Here is a 13906-nt window from a genome sequence, read left to right on the forward strand (position 1 = left end):
CACACTTTATGTAACATGATTTTCTCTCAAGTTTGGTGCAACACTGTTCTACCTTGAGGCTTTAGAGTAAATCACATCATTTTCAAAGGTCAAATACTCAAAAGATTTTGCAGCCAAAGCCAGTCATGGTTTATTTATTTTCTTCATTAATATTGAGTCTCAGACAAATAACTTGTGTATTGTTCACATTCATTTTGTTCACCTCAGCATTATCACTGCTGAGAGTAAGTGCTTTCTTTAAGACACCACAATGCATTACAGTGCCCTGTTATGCCCTCATTGGCTCCAAGTTATCTTCCCAAAATGTAATACAGAACTTTAGGTTTTGTAATTATCCTCAGATGAACCTTTGTGCAGATTTTTCTCATGAACTTTGTTTTAGAACAACTCCTCTGGCTTTAATATTAGGAAACTTGAAACGGGCACACATAACGCAGCCCAATATTTCACTGTTGCTTCTTTTTTTCCTTTCTTATTCCAGGAGATATGTAAATAAAATGAGGAATCAATCATGGTGTGACGAGACACTAAAGCCCTATACAGTTTGATGGGGTTTCAGAGCCTTAAAAAGCATCACAGGTGACTGTCCAATAGGAAGGAGGATTTCATGAGAGCTGAGATCTCTAGATGATTCCAACTTTAGACACAGATTTGTATTTAGAGTTAGTCTTTAAAATCTGAATGTGAAAGGCAAGGAAACATGAGGAAACAATGCACTCTTGTGTTTGTGGCTGTGTATGAATTCCAAGTAGGTTGACACTATTACAGATGTATTCTTACACAACCATACAAATAAATAAAGCATTACACACTATATTACACGGGAATAGGATACTGATTACACATTACCCTCCAAATCCAAACCCTTAATTTATCAATTATATCCTATTGGAACCCCGATACTAGCAAAACAATTGCACAATAAACCGTCGATGTCTAAAACCACGATTAGCTTCTCGGAATCAAAATTCTAGTCATGCTGATGACTTAGTTGAAAAGGACACAATGTAAGGCGCTTCACAACTCAGCAAATTGGGCTCACTCAAGTCCACGGAAATCAAAGTCAACGGAGATCAAATCATCACAACCAGCTATACAAGTTTCACATTACACGGGAAAAAATATGGGAAAAATCCACCGAAGCGGAAGCATTGGTTGACGTAGGAGTAGATTGGTTGGCGTTGGAGTAGATTATCACTGGGATTGTATTAATACAATGCTGGTTTAAGTGTACAAACGTCCCCAAAACATGCACCACCGGTTTCAAACATAAGTAATAATGCTTTTTCAGAAAATACAGATACAAATACAAACAGACACCTATCTGCACATCCATACTTACATACATGCTTAAACAGAGTGTTAGTATACAAGTATATATATATTAATTTGAGCATAACACTTTAACAAAATACAGGTGAAGATGGAGCTGAGTATGGATGTACTATCTTGATGTGTGTCTCATATGTAGATACCTTGTGTTGAATTGGATCAGGCTGATTCTCTCTGCTGCTGCCTCTTCCTGACCAGCTTCCTGAGCTTAGCGAATAGGAGCTCTCTGAACTTGTCACCCATGAGGAAGTAGAAGACTGGGTTGATGACACTGTGCAAGAAGGCCAACGGTCTGGTCACGATGTACAGGCCCTCTATGTACATCCTGGTGCACAGTTGCAGACCTGCCCATGCCTGTCGAGATGCTATTCTGACATTTCTCAGAACATGGTAGGGAGTGTAGAGAACCAGAAACATGACTGCAGCCGACGCGGCAACTCTGAGAGGCCGCTTGTACGACGTTGCCCTGCGTTGCACAGCCCTTTCCTGGACATGGAGCAGGCGTGCAATTTGGTAGGAGAAACCGCAAAGTCCAAGCAGAGGGAGAAAGTAACCGGTGAAGGTGAGCCCCAGACTGTAGCCCAAAGTATTGATGTCTCCTCTGAGGCTGGCAAAATCCTTGCAGCGGCTCCCGTTTCCGCTCCGAAGGTCGTGGACCATCAGGGATATCATTGGAGCAACTTCCACATTGACTGCTAGCCAGCTCAGGGCGGTCACGATCAGGGCTGTTTGTGGCCTCAGCAGGCAGTGGTTCTGTGTTGGGTGTTTTATGAGCAGGAAGCGGTCCATGCTAAGCCAAACCATAAACAGGATGGATGAGTACAGATTGACATGCAGGACATAGCGGTTGATAACACAAGCATAGGGGCTGGTCTCCGATTGGTCATTTGCATAGAGGTATGAGAGGCGTGGCAGTGTGCAGAGAAAAATAAGGTCGGAGACTGCCAGGCTGAAGAGGTAGATATTGCAGCTCTGCCACTTTGGCAAACAAAATATGTAGCCAAGTATAACCAAAAGGTTGCCAGGGAAACCAATGCAGAACTCGATGCCATAAAATGGTGACAGGTAGTACCTCTCCAGCACGTCGTCAATCTCTGTACAATTGAGCACCTGGAGAGAAGAGGGGAGGAGAGAACAGAACGAGGAGAAAAAAGAGACGATGTTAAGAAAGGTGGACGGGACGTAGGTAAGAGGGAAGGAAGGGAAGTCCTATGAAATGTGAACCTTAATAAAGGTCACGTTTCAACAACAGATTCAATATAAACTCATTTTAAATGCTGAAAACATTATCATGGTGTTTGTGTATGACTTACCATGCTGTAGTTCTAGGAGTTACTGGTAATGTGAGTAGGGAGTGCAACCATGAGCAGGTGAAGCCACTATCTGCACAGTGGAAACAGTAAATACTGAGTTCTGAGGGTACTGGTCCTTTAATATGACATGGCTGAGAAAACACAAATGCAATTGGAGTACTATTTGCATATTAAATATGGAAAGATGATTAACTAAACAAAACCTTTACAGACGACTTGATAGGTTACCAAACAACCCATGCTCTGTCTGGTGACTTGGCACCTCAAAAAAAAAAAAAAGTCATGCATAGTCATGCATTAGTTAAATGTCTGAAAATCACTTGTTATCGTCTGCCAACGGTCGTTTAAAACTTAATTTAATGTGCAGAAGCTAATAAATGAAGACTGGAAATCTACAGTAACAGCAGTGGCACAGCAAAAAGTATAAACATACGTTTGTATTTGTCCTTATGTCTTTCAAGACTGGACAATATCCATATCCAACTATGCTACCTTCATCTGTCAGATGGGTCAACTGCTGATCAGCCAACCATCCGTGTGTCAGTGAAACAGCATTGAGTTCAACTGTGCCACCAAAGTACTTGTAGCATTGCAATAGAGTGCAACAGATAAATCACATTGTTTTCCTTCATTGAGGACATACTTTGATGCAAACCCTTTTATATTGCAATAGCGAATAGGCTTTGTGAGACATGCCAGCAGTTTATAGTTGGCCTTCGTGTTATTTATCAACAGAATAATCTATCCCTTTTTATAAAGTTATACTTACAATCTCCTAAGAGCTGAAGAATACTTCTGGTCCAAAGCAAAAATGGAAAACTGCACAAACACTGCTCAAAGAGAAAATGTTGCCAATGAGACTTTAAAACTTTCCGGTAATATAATTTTCGATTAAATGTTAGAATGTTTTAAATCTGCACATGTTTTTCGTTATCATTCACTCTATAAAGTAATTCATTTCGAGGCACCAGTGCTGGCAGACCTCTTGAGGCAAGTCACAAAGTGGTTAACCAACAACTTGTTGCTCACTCTCTGTGTTGTGTGGTGCTGTGAACCTGAAGCAGGCGCTCCATGTACTGCTTCTTTGAAAAACAGGGCAAATGTTCTTTCTAGTTCAAAGCTATAAAAACTCTAGCTGCCATTCAAAGATTTTATTATTATTATTATGACTCAGTTTTCATAAAACTGTAATTGATATGTCTAAGAAAGGAGAAGTGTTGCATTGTAATATTTGTATAAATGGGCATTCATAAATGTATATTGTGACAGTTAAAACTATGGTGCACTGAGCAATATACCATTTTGTTTATAGAGCTAACGAAAGCTTTTAAATTGGACTTGGATATAGTTATGAAAAAAAAGTATTGCGTGATCTATATCTACGGCTTCACTTCCGAAAATAAATTGAGCGGGACATTAGCCTTGTTCGTTAGAGCTGCGCCTCGCCTGGAATCCAAACGAGAGCAGCGGCCGCAGCAGGAGGCGTTGACAAAAAACTGCAATCAAGTCGGACAGTTGTCAGCTGTCAGCTGTGTATACGCAGGAAGTCACAGAAAAAAGTACTTCCTGTTAGTTCCGAACTGTTGTTTACTTGTAGTTTACAGATCACAATTGGATTTATTATATGTGTTTATAAATATATATTTATGTAAAAATGAGTGTGTAGCTGCATCCTTTGTTCTTTTGATGTCTGCCTGTGAAATACATTACTAGTAGTTTTGATGTGTGTTGTATAAATACGATTTTGTATTAACAACCACACAATAAATGTTTTTAGATCAAACATGAGACTAATAGTCAATAATCCAGCGTTAAGTATTCCAACTACACATGAAATACGAATTTTCTACAACACGTGGTGTTTGCTGTCAGATCTAAGAGCCAATCAGCTCTCTGATGTGGCGACAGCCAGGCGTTTCCCATCATGCACTGGGCCAAGCAGTCGGGGGAGAGCCACTGCAGCGCCTGCCTCTGAAATCGACGGTCGGCTTAGTCTCGTGAGAGTATCGTTGATCACGTGTGCATGACGTCAGAGCAAGTCGGGAGCAAGTCGGACACAAATCTAACCGGCATGCATTGCGCGCTGATCGCCGCCGATCGATTCTGCGCAGAACTGGCTCATCTCGAACGACCCTATTATTTCTTAGCATCGGAAAGATCTGTACTGAGTGATATTTAAACGTAGAGAAAAAATGGAGCCAGGCCCAAGTCTAAAAAACTAAATATGATAAACAGCTCTCTCATTACACAGTAATATGTTCCAGTATTTTTTTTTTTTCACTCTGCAAAATTTTATTAAAAATTTTTTTATTTATTTTTTTTCGAAAATTGGAAACCAACTGAGATATACAAGCTGTTTCCAATTGGATAACACAATACTTCAGACTGTGAGCTGACAATATCCCGATCATATCAAAAGTCACCTTATCAAATTGCTAACGAAGCATGTGCATGAGGATGCAACTTGATAATAAATAGGGAGGGAGTGTAAGACTAAGGCCTTCCAAAAAGTTGATTATAGTTATTTAAATCTTATTTTATTGATTTTACAAATAATTCAGACAGAAAATGTGAACATGGCTGTCCCAACAAGGTTAGCATATACAGGTTATTACATTCAGTTTCATATTGCTTGGGGATAGTGTAACTGACGAACTGGCACTGAGTACAGACAACAAACAAACAAACACATCGCTCTGAGGAGATACAAGTAATCCGCCGATTCAGATAAAAGGCAAAAAAGGCAGAAAATCCCCAAAACAGCCACAATACCAACACAACAAATAGAAAATAATAGAAATAAAAAGAAAAATAAATTGAAACAATATAAGTTACAAGAAAATGATATACACTCACTTAAAGAATTATTAGGAACACCTGTTCAATTTCTCATTAAATGATCTAATCAACCAATCACATGGCAGTTGCTTCAATGCATTTAGGGGTGTGGTCCTGGTCAAGACAATCTCCTGAACTCCAAACTGAATGTCAGAATGGGAAAGAAAGGCAATTTAATCAATTTTGAGCGTGGCATGGTTGTTGGTCTGAATGTCTCAACAGAAATCGAGACTCATCAGACCAGGCAACATTTTTCCAGTCTTCAACTGTCCAATGTTGGTGAGCTCTTGCAAATTGTAGCCTCTTGTTCCTATTTGTAGTGGAGATGAGTGGTACCCGGTGGGGTCTTCTGCTGTTGTAGCCCATCAGCCTCAAGGTTGTGCGTGTTGTGGCTTCACAAATGTTTTGCTGCATACCTCGGTTGTAACGAGTGGTTATTTCAGTCAAAGTTGCTCTTCTATTAGCTTGAATCAGTCGGCCCATTCTCCTCTGACCTCTAGCATCAACAAGGCATTTTCGCCCACAGGACTGCCGCATACTGGATGTTTTCCCCTTTTCACACCATTCTTTGTAAACCCTAGAAATGTTTTTTTTGGTCTGAGTATTTCACAATCTGCTCAGTTACTGGGATTTTCACGCACAACCATTTCTAGGGTGTGAAGCCACAACACGCACAACCTTGAGGCGGATGGGCTACAACAGCAGAAGACCCCACCGGGTACCACTCATCTCCACTACAAATAGGAACAAGAGGCTACAATTTGCAAGAGCTCACCAAAATTGGACAGTTGAAGACTGGAAAAATGTTGCCTGGTCTGATGAGTCTCGATTTCTGTTGAGACATTCAGATGGTAGAGTCAGAATTTGGCGTAAACAGAATGAGAACATGGATCCATCATGCCTTGTTACCACTGTGCAGGCTGGTGGTGGTGGAGTAATCGTGTGGGGGATGTTTTCTTGGCACACTTTAGGCCCCTTAGTGCCAATTGGGCATCGTTTAAATGCCACGGCCTACCTGAGCATTGTTTCTGACCATGTCCATCCCTTTATGGCCACCATGTACCCATCCTCTGATGGCTACTTCCAGCAGGATAATGCACCATGTCACAAAGCTTGAATCATTTCTAATTGGTTTCTTGAACATGACAATGAGTTCACTGTACTAAAATGGCCCCCACAGTCACCAGATCTCAACCCAATAGAGCATCTTTGGGATGTGGTGGAACGGGAGCTTCGTGCCCTGGATGTGCATCCCACAAATCTCCATCAACTGCAAGATGCTATCCTATCAATATGGGCCAACATTTCTAAAGAATGCTTTCAGCACCTTGTTGAATCAATGCCACGTAGAATTAAGGCAGTTCTGAAGGCGAAAGGGGGTCAAACACAGTATTAGTATGGTGTTCCTAATAATCCTTTAGGTGAGTGTATGTATAATTATAATACGGGTAGATCAAATCAAGCATTCTGATTGGTTGAGAGTGAGTCACGAGGTGTAGTTTATTCAGCCATAAAGTACTGTACAGCCTGTTTACATTTAGAGCGTTGCATATCAATGCGCACTTAAAAATAACAGGTAGATTTAAATTGCGCAACCGTTAGTTGTCATTTCAAGCTTGACAGTTACCAAACATGTTGGTGTAAACTTTGATATTGTAACGTCCGCAGTAACGACCCGCAGAGGTTGGTTTCCTTAACTTGCAGGTGTATTGCTTGAGTGTTCACAGTATTGCAACGGGGCTCTTCGCTAACAGTAACGTTAGCTCAAACGGAACAGCTAACAAGCTCACTTAGCATCCCCCACACTAGCATAACGAACGACAACACAACGTCACTTCCTCCCTAAAATGAGATGAGGAATGAAAAGGGTTTGACCACAAAATCATGATAATTTCATCGTGACAGATAATTACGTCGGTAATTTCCCGACGCGAGGCAAGTTCTCTAAACATCATGGAGGAGAAAAATGACGGAGAAAAGATGAACAGAAGCAGCGAGAGCACTTCTTTACATCGGTGGCTGCGTGTCATCCTCCACCTGCTTCCAACCGACCTGGTCAGTAAATCGCAGGCAGTCAGTTTCATAGTCCCGTATGTGCGTCCCGTACACGTACGGGACTATTTTCTCTGTTGATACACAACGTTTGGTGGCTACAACTATTTTGTGCTGAAAGGGAGCTTACTATTACTATTTATAAAGTCGCAGGTACCCGTATTATAAAAGCAATAAGGTACTCGAGGCAGTACTGTGTCTACAATAATGTACTGTTCAAGGGTTTGCCAACAACTCCCTTGAACAGTACATTATTGCGCGACACAGTACTGCCTCTCGTACCTTATTGCTTAATTATGGAACTCACCTAACAAACACATGCAAGAACAAAAAAACAGAAAACAAACTTACTTAAATTAAATAAATAACAATTCAAAAATTAAAAATAAAAGGGTGTGTGTTTGGGGGTCTCTGTCAGTTTACTTTTTTGTTCCAGTATTTTGACTTAAAAAGAAAGAAAAGAAAGCCTGGAAATTGGCCTAGCATTCTTGAAATCATGTGTAATACATCCCCTACTCAATGCTGTACGTAGTGCACCTTTTAATCATAATCTTTTTTTAGACCTTCACTGGCTTATTAGAGGAATCTGTTAACGTGTTAATGACAATTGAGGACGTAGCTTTCTTAACTAATCTCCTCCAACTGTTACTCAACTCTCTACAGTGCAGGAGTGTATCTCCTGGAGATGTTGCCGAAACCTGATCCCCTCCTCCACGTGAGAAAGGAGTCTTTGAGCGATTAAAAACATGTATGTTCATGTTTGTCATTCGATATGTGGAACCCAAACTATAATTAATTCACTTTGCTTTGGAAAACAAAGGCAGTTCACAAAACAATCCCACAATGTTGACTTTCATGTTCTACTATGGTGTCAAGCACCTTTCACCTGGTTGGATAAGACATGTTGATGATGTTTCTTCTGAATCGGAGCCTACAGTATATTTTGGCAACAAAGCTCACAGTGTTGGTCAGCCTTTGCAAAGCACATGATCTACTGCTGCGAGACATGTGAGAGACCTTGCCCTGCAGAGACGGTAATCTCAGTGGAAAAATTGACATATCCTTAAAAGACTCCGACTGGGATGACAGTGTTAGGTCATATTTTGCTGGGATCAAGAGTACTCTTTCAGCATTCCTGTGCTTTCGTCGTGTGAGGATTGGTTCTAGGGGAGGCCAACAGCAGGGCGATGGCACGAGTCATATTTGTATAACTGACTGTTTGTATTATTTATAAAGGATGTGTGATCATGTGTGAATCATTAAATAAGATAAGATACAACTATTGGCCTTCCTCCACATTACACAAAACAAATGTTCGTCCAATATCAACCATGGGAAATTCTCAGCCCATCAGGCACTGCTCTCCTGGCTCTCTGCCTTCTATCATCACAAGACAGCAGGATTTATGTGGTTCAAACCGGCGCTTTACCTGAGACATGCCTCAAGGTTAAGTTGATTTAGGACACAGATCTAAAACAATACTTTTTGTTGTCTGATATACCTTAAATTGGCCTAATGTTTGACACAAATTACATGTTTCTTTGTTTTCTGTAATGACTGTGATATGTTAATAACGTTTTCCTCCTCTTGGCTTGTCTCACTGTGTTCACTTTGCTAACCCTGCATGCCTGGGAGAGGGAAGTCAATATACCTTTGTTTGAGTCAGACAAATAATCTAATCAAATATCCAATAATGAATAAATGTTTTTATTTACCATTTTATATAATGAGAGTGCCCTCTGGTGGCACACCACACACACGCACACACACACACACACACACACACACACACACACACACATATATATATATATATATATATATATATATATATATATATATATATATATATATATATATATATATATATATATATCAGTCTGAGTGCTGCGAAGAGATTGTTGTCATTTCACACAGGACCTCATTAATATGTTATCTTTTTGTGGCCAGCCTGTGCACGTCAAGAGGAGGCTTATGGAGGTTTCTCAGATTTAAACCATTCAAAGTGAATAGCCTGGAGACTTTAGCCTTGAAGGTCTTTTGTAGAATTATATGTCAAATCTGTATTCACATTTACACCATTTGGCAGTTGAAAATGATAACGCAAAACTAACAGTTAAGCAGTTCTCAGGATATGTTGTAGGTATTAAAGAGAAAAAAAACATACCGAGCCCAGAGGCTGGACAGACACTCAGGATTTGAACCTCCCAGTCACCAAAGAGTGTCTCTCATATATTTTTGATAGACTTCATATGACCTTCAATAATGTCTGGACACTAGCTAATACAACAATTCTATTAGACCCGCTAGTGCCATATTTCTTCACATCATTATTTCAGACATATATGGCGTGACTACAGCAGGTGGATTGACTTAAAACTAAAGGGTCATAAGGCGTGTGTGTGTGTGTGTGTGTGTGTGTGTGTGTGTGTGTGTGTGTGTGTGTGTGTGTGCGCGTGTGTGTACATGTGTGGGTTTGAGCCATTCTTAAGAATTACAAGCTATGACTACAATGCAGTACAGAGTACACTAAACCAGTGAGACCGTATTGCAAGCTTCATATGCCAACTGCTTGTGACCAGTTCAACCAAAGGGATCTGTTTTGCTGTGTTTTATTCATACAATTTTAAAGAAAAGACTAAAGAAAAGCTTTCAACCTTTGCATAGCAGAAATGATTTTGCTGCTTTTCTCTCTTGACAAATATCAAGTTGGGAACACTTTGGAGTTAGTTGACATGTGAGTAAACTAACTCCCAAGTGTATTTAATTTAAATTACATTTTAAATAAATTGGAATGCAGTTACTGAACAACACAGTGGCCTGTGTGTGTTTTGAGTTGGAAGAGGGGTTTAAAGAGAACCCATATAACTACGCCAATTACAATCCTTATACAAGTGAGAAAGAAGAAAGGGAAATTCATGATAATTGTATATGTATTATAAATAACAAACTTATTCCAGCAGCGCACATCATGTACCAGCCCTGACATACATCATGTGATACAAATATAATCCGACAGAGGGCAGTATTAGCCAAAAACTCTGATTTTTGACAACTATATAAGTGTCTCACCTTATGTTTGAGGAAAATGTAATGTTTTAAGTTATATAGCTAAAGAAAATGTACAATAAACACCTTAAAGTTAGATCTTAGAATTAATCTAAAGGATTAATGGGGTTGAAATGAGAGCGAGTCCTAATCAATGTCAGTAAAATGGAAATGAAGTAAGAAATGCAAAGTGGAAAGAATGAACACACACACACACACACACACACACACACACACACACACACACACACACACATACACACACCCACACCCTAAAGGAGAGACCAAAAAGAAACACCAAATGTAAATTCTGCTGATAAAAGAGAACAAATGATTGGGTCTGACAACAGTACGTATATGAGTATTATATCAGACCACTAGATTGTCATGTTAACACATGTGAGTGAGTTTGTGTCTCCTGCTGCGAGTGAATGTTCCCGTCAGCCCCTGTAGCTCAAAGTGTCCCAGTTCTGCAAGGTGACACACTTATAGCGTTATCGCTGCTCTGCACTAATCATCAACGTGGTTCCCGTTTGACTGTAAGTTATCAAGGCCGGTGTGGAGTGTGGGTTTATGAGTGTTTCAGTGTGTACAACATGAGATGAAGGCATGCAAGTAAAGGACTGCATCTTTGTTAAGTTACCTGCAGCACAATGTCCTAATGCTCTCTGCATTATCTGTGCTGCCTGCATGGCCTCTGCATGTCTTCTCTGTGCTTTTGAGTTCTTAGTTGTTGTGATTTTTGGATTTCTCTCTCCCCCATGGTCTCATATCTCCCTTTATAATCATTTCAACCTTCTCTCACAATCTATTTCTATTCTGTCTCCTTTGTTTTCTTCCAAACTTCAAATTCCAATATGTTCTCATAGGCTCGAGTCAGAGGGTGTTTCAATTATTCATCCAGAGTTTGTTTGAGCAGCAGTCAAACTGGCATGCTCAGACGGGGGTGAGATGGAGGGCTTTCCCTCTCTTCCCTTTCTTGGGGTCACAGCCTGGACCGGTTATGCAACGTGGTTTAAATATGTCCTTAAAAGCCGCAAAACAGTCCTTGTTTTGTGTTTCAGACGTGCATGGACATACTGTCCAGTTAAACATGATGATTAGTTGTGGAGATACCCAGCAAGCTATTGCTTTTTTGGCCAATTTACAGTTTTACTTCAGTGAGAGGAACAGTTAAGTTCATGCTGTTTTATCTGTGTCAGAGACGCTGTCAAATTAAGTCCCTGTCCTCTTCCTACTGACTACTGCAGACACAAAGTAAAACTCAACTAACGAAGGGAGCAATTGTCAGACTTTGGCATAAAGTAATATTTTTGGAATGTTTCTTGTACAGATATGTACATAAATTATTTATATCTGTATAGATACTATTTATATCTGTACATAGCAGTCACACGTTTATGTTACGTTTATGTTCAGCTTTGTGGTCCCTGTTTTTAGCTGCCAGTCTAAATATATATAAATTGAGAGCTTCAACAACAGAGTAAAATCTCTTAGATGTGTTCACAGTTACTTGGCCATTAAAACCTTTTTTCTTATTTGGCACTTTAACAAGTTCAAAACATTTTTGGGGAAAACAATGATCTTCTTTGGAGCCCTGAGGAAAACTGACAAGGTGATGGACAAGGAAATGTAATTAAATAGCCAGGTACCCCATGTTCTACTAGTCTACCGTTCTACTGGAGCATTCATTCCCTCAGTTTGAACCCTGTGCCTCCGACATATATTTTTGCGTTCTTCGCTCTGCTGTGGATCTTTTTCATTTCCAGTCACGGCAGCTCCAGAGGCTTGTTTTACACACGGTGGTGGTGTACGCTGCGTCAGGCCTTCTCCGCGTTACTGATATGATTGCTTCTGCTGTCTACTGGGACATACAAATTCAAAACCACCGCCAGATCAGCTAACCGTCAGCTAACCGTCAGCTAATCGCTACGCTAGTCACTGGACACGTTGCAGAGCAAAGACTTCCTAGCCTCAGCAGGGTCGAATATGTAAGCCTGCCATGTTTTCACTTCAGCCTCTGATAGCCAGCTCTCAGGGTCAGTCAAGCAACTAATGTCATGCCGTGACTACATCCAGACGCTTAACATTTGTGTGTGAAGCTTGTACAAAATCTCTGCTAATGCTGCTCTGTATATGAAGCACGACTAGTGTGCACTTACTTTTCCATGCAGTGAACGTCATTTTCCCAAACGGTGGCTTGAGTGAGTCTTTGTGGATTTTTTTGCGCTCCGAACTGCAACATCTGTGTGTGATTGGCCACTGGCGTCCTTGTCAATGTTCACGTGAATCGCTACTATTCAATTCGACAGGTGGCAGTTCGGATATTTTCTTTGCAGGAGTTGTTTTCCCGTACAAACGCACACACACACACGTGCACACACACACGCACTTCGGGGCCTTTTCAAAGTCTTCTCTTGTTTCGTTACTGGCATCACCAGGTTTTACATATGAGAACATTACCACACGGCAAAGAACATAATAGCCCTCCTGTTCTATGTCTTGACTGGATGACATCATAGCGCTGCTGTGGGGAACCTGGGAGCCATAAAACAGGTTATATTATGTCAAACACATTGTAATGGTTTAGTAAGGTTAGTAGAGACAGTGAGCGTCTTGTAAACCTCGGTGGTGATTGCAAAACACTGTACATCGCTCTAAACAGCAAAGGGGGAAGTACTCTTTATACCTCAGATTCTCAAGTACTCTTCACAGCACATCAGCTCTCTTGTCACTCCTTTTCTGTGAGGCCTGCATCGGCAGCTCTGTCAGTTGACAGTAAAGCGTGGGCTGACGACAGAAAACTTCCCGCTGGAACACTGACATCAGCCGTTCGTTCCTCCTCTTTCTCTTTCTTAATTTCCTCCCTTTTAACGTATTTTCTTCCTTCCTCATTGTATTCTCTTGACTTGCCCCTGTTTTGTTTCCTCCCATCCCACTGTAATAGTGGCCACAAAGAAACACAGCTTGAGAGTATTTTGTTGTTGTTGTCAGTTACAGCATTTGGACCAATGGCTTGTCATATCCACAGCCTCCTAATTGGTGTCACAAGATGTCAGGGGGACTGGGAGATCTTGGAGCATCACAGGGACGCCCCTGAAATATGTCTCCACCCTCCAGAAAAGACAGTTTGCAAAAGGAAAACAATGCATTGAATGGTGACATCATTCTGGGGGGTTTCACTGTCAATTTGGCAAGATAAAAAGTAGTATAATGACTTATAATGATTGTTGATTGTCTCGTCTAACGTCTAATGTTATGCACCTTCCGCCAAGAAAAAAAGTTTGTGTAAACATTCCTGGTAAATAAACGGTTTCTGATTC

The 13906-nt window shown here is 40.6% G+C and overlaps 1 protein-coding gene across 1 annotated transcript; it reads right to left on the reverse strand.

Moving 5' to 3' along the window:
* Positions 1-1491: 1491 nt before the first annotated feature.
* Positions 1492-8973, reverse strand: LOC306742079 (succinate receptor 1-like; the record flags this gene model as incomplete). Its single annotated transcript, XM_079224419.1, has 2 exons — positions 1492-2442; positions 8965-8973. The coding sequence occupies 2 exons, from the start codon at positions 8971-8973 to the stop codon at positions 1492-1494; spliced, it is 960 nt and encodes a 319-aa protein (XP_079080545.1).
* Between the last annotated feature and the right edge of the window lie 4933 nt (positions 8974-13906).

The sequence above is a fragment of the Taurulus bubalis genome (genome assembly GCF_910589615.1).
Source record: "Taurulus bubalis genome assembly, chromosome: 10".
Lineage (NCBI taxonomy): Eukaryota > Metazoa > Chordata > Actinopteri > Perciformes > Cottidae > Taurulus > Taurulus bubalis.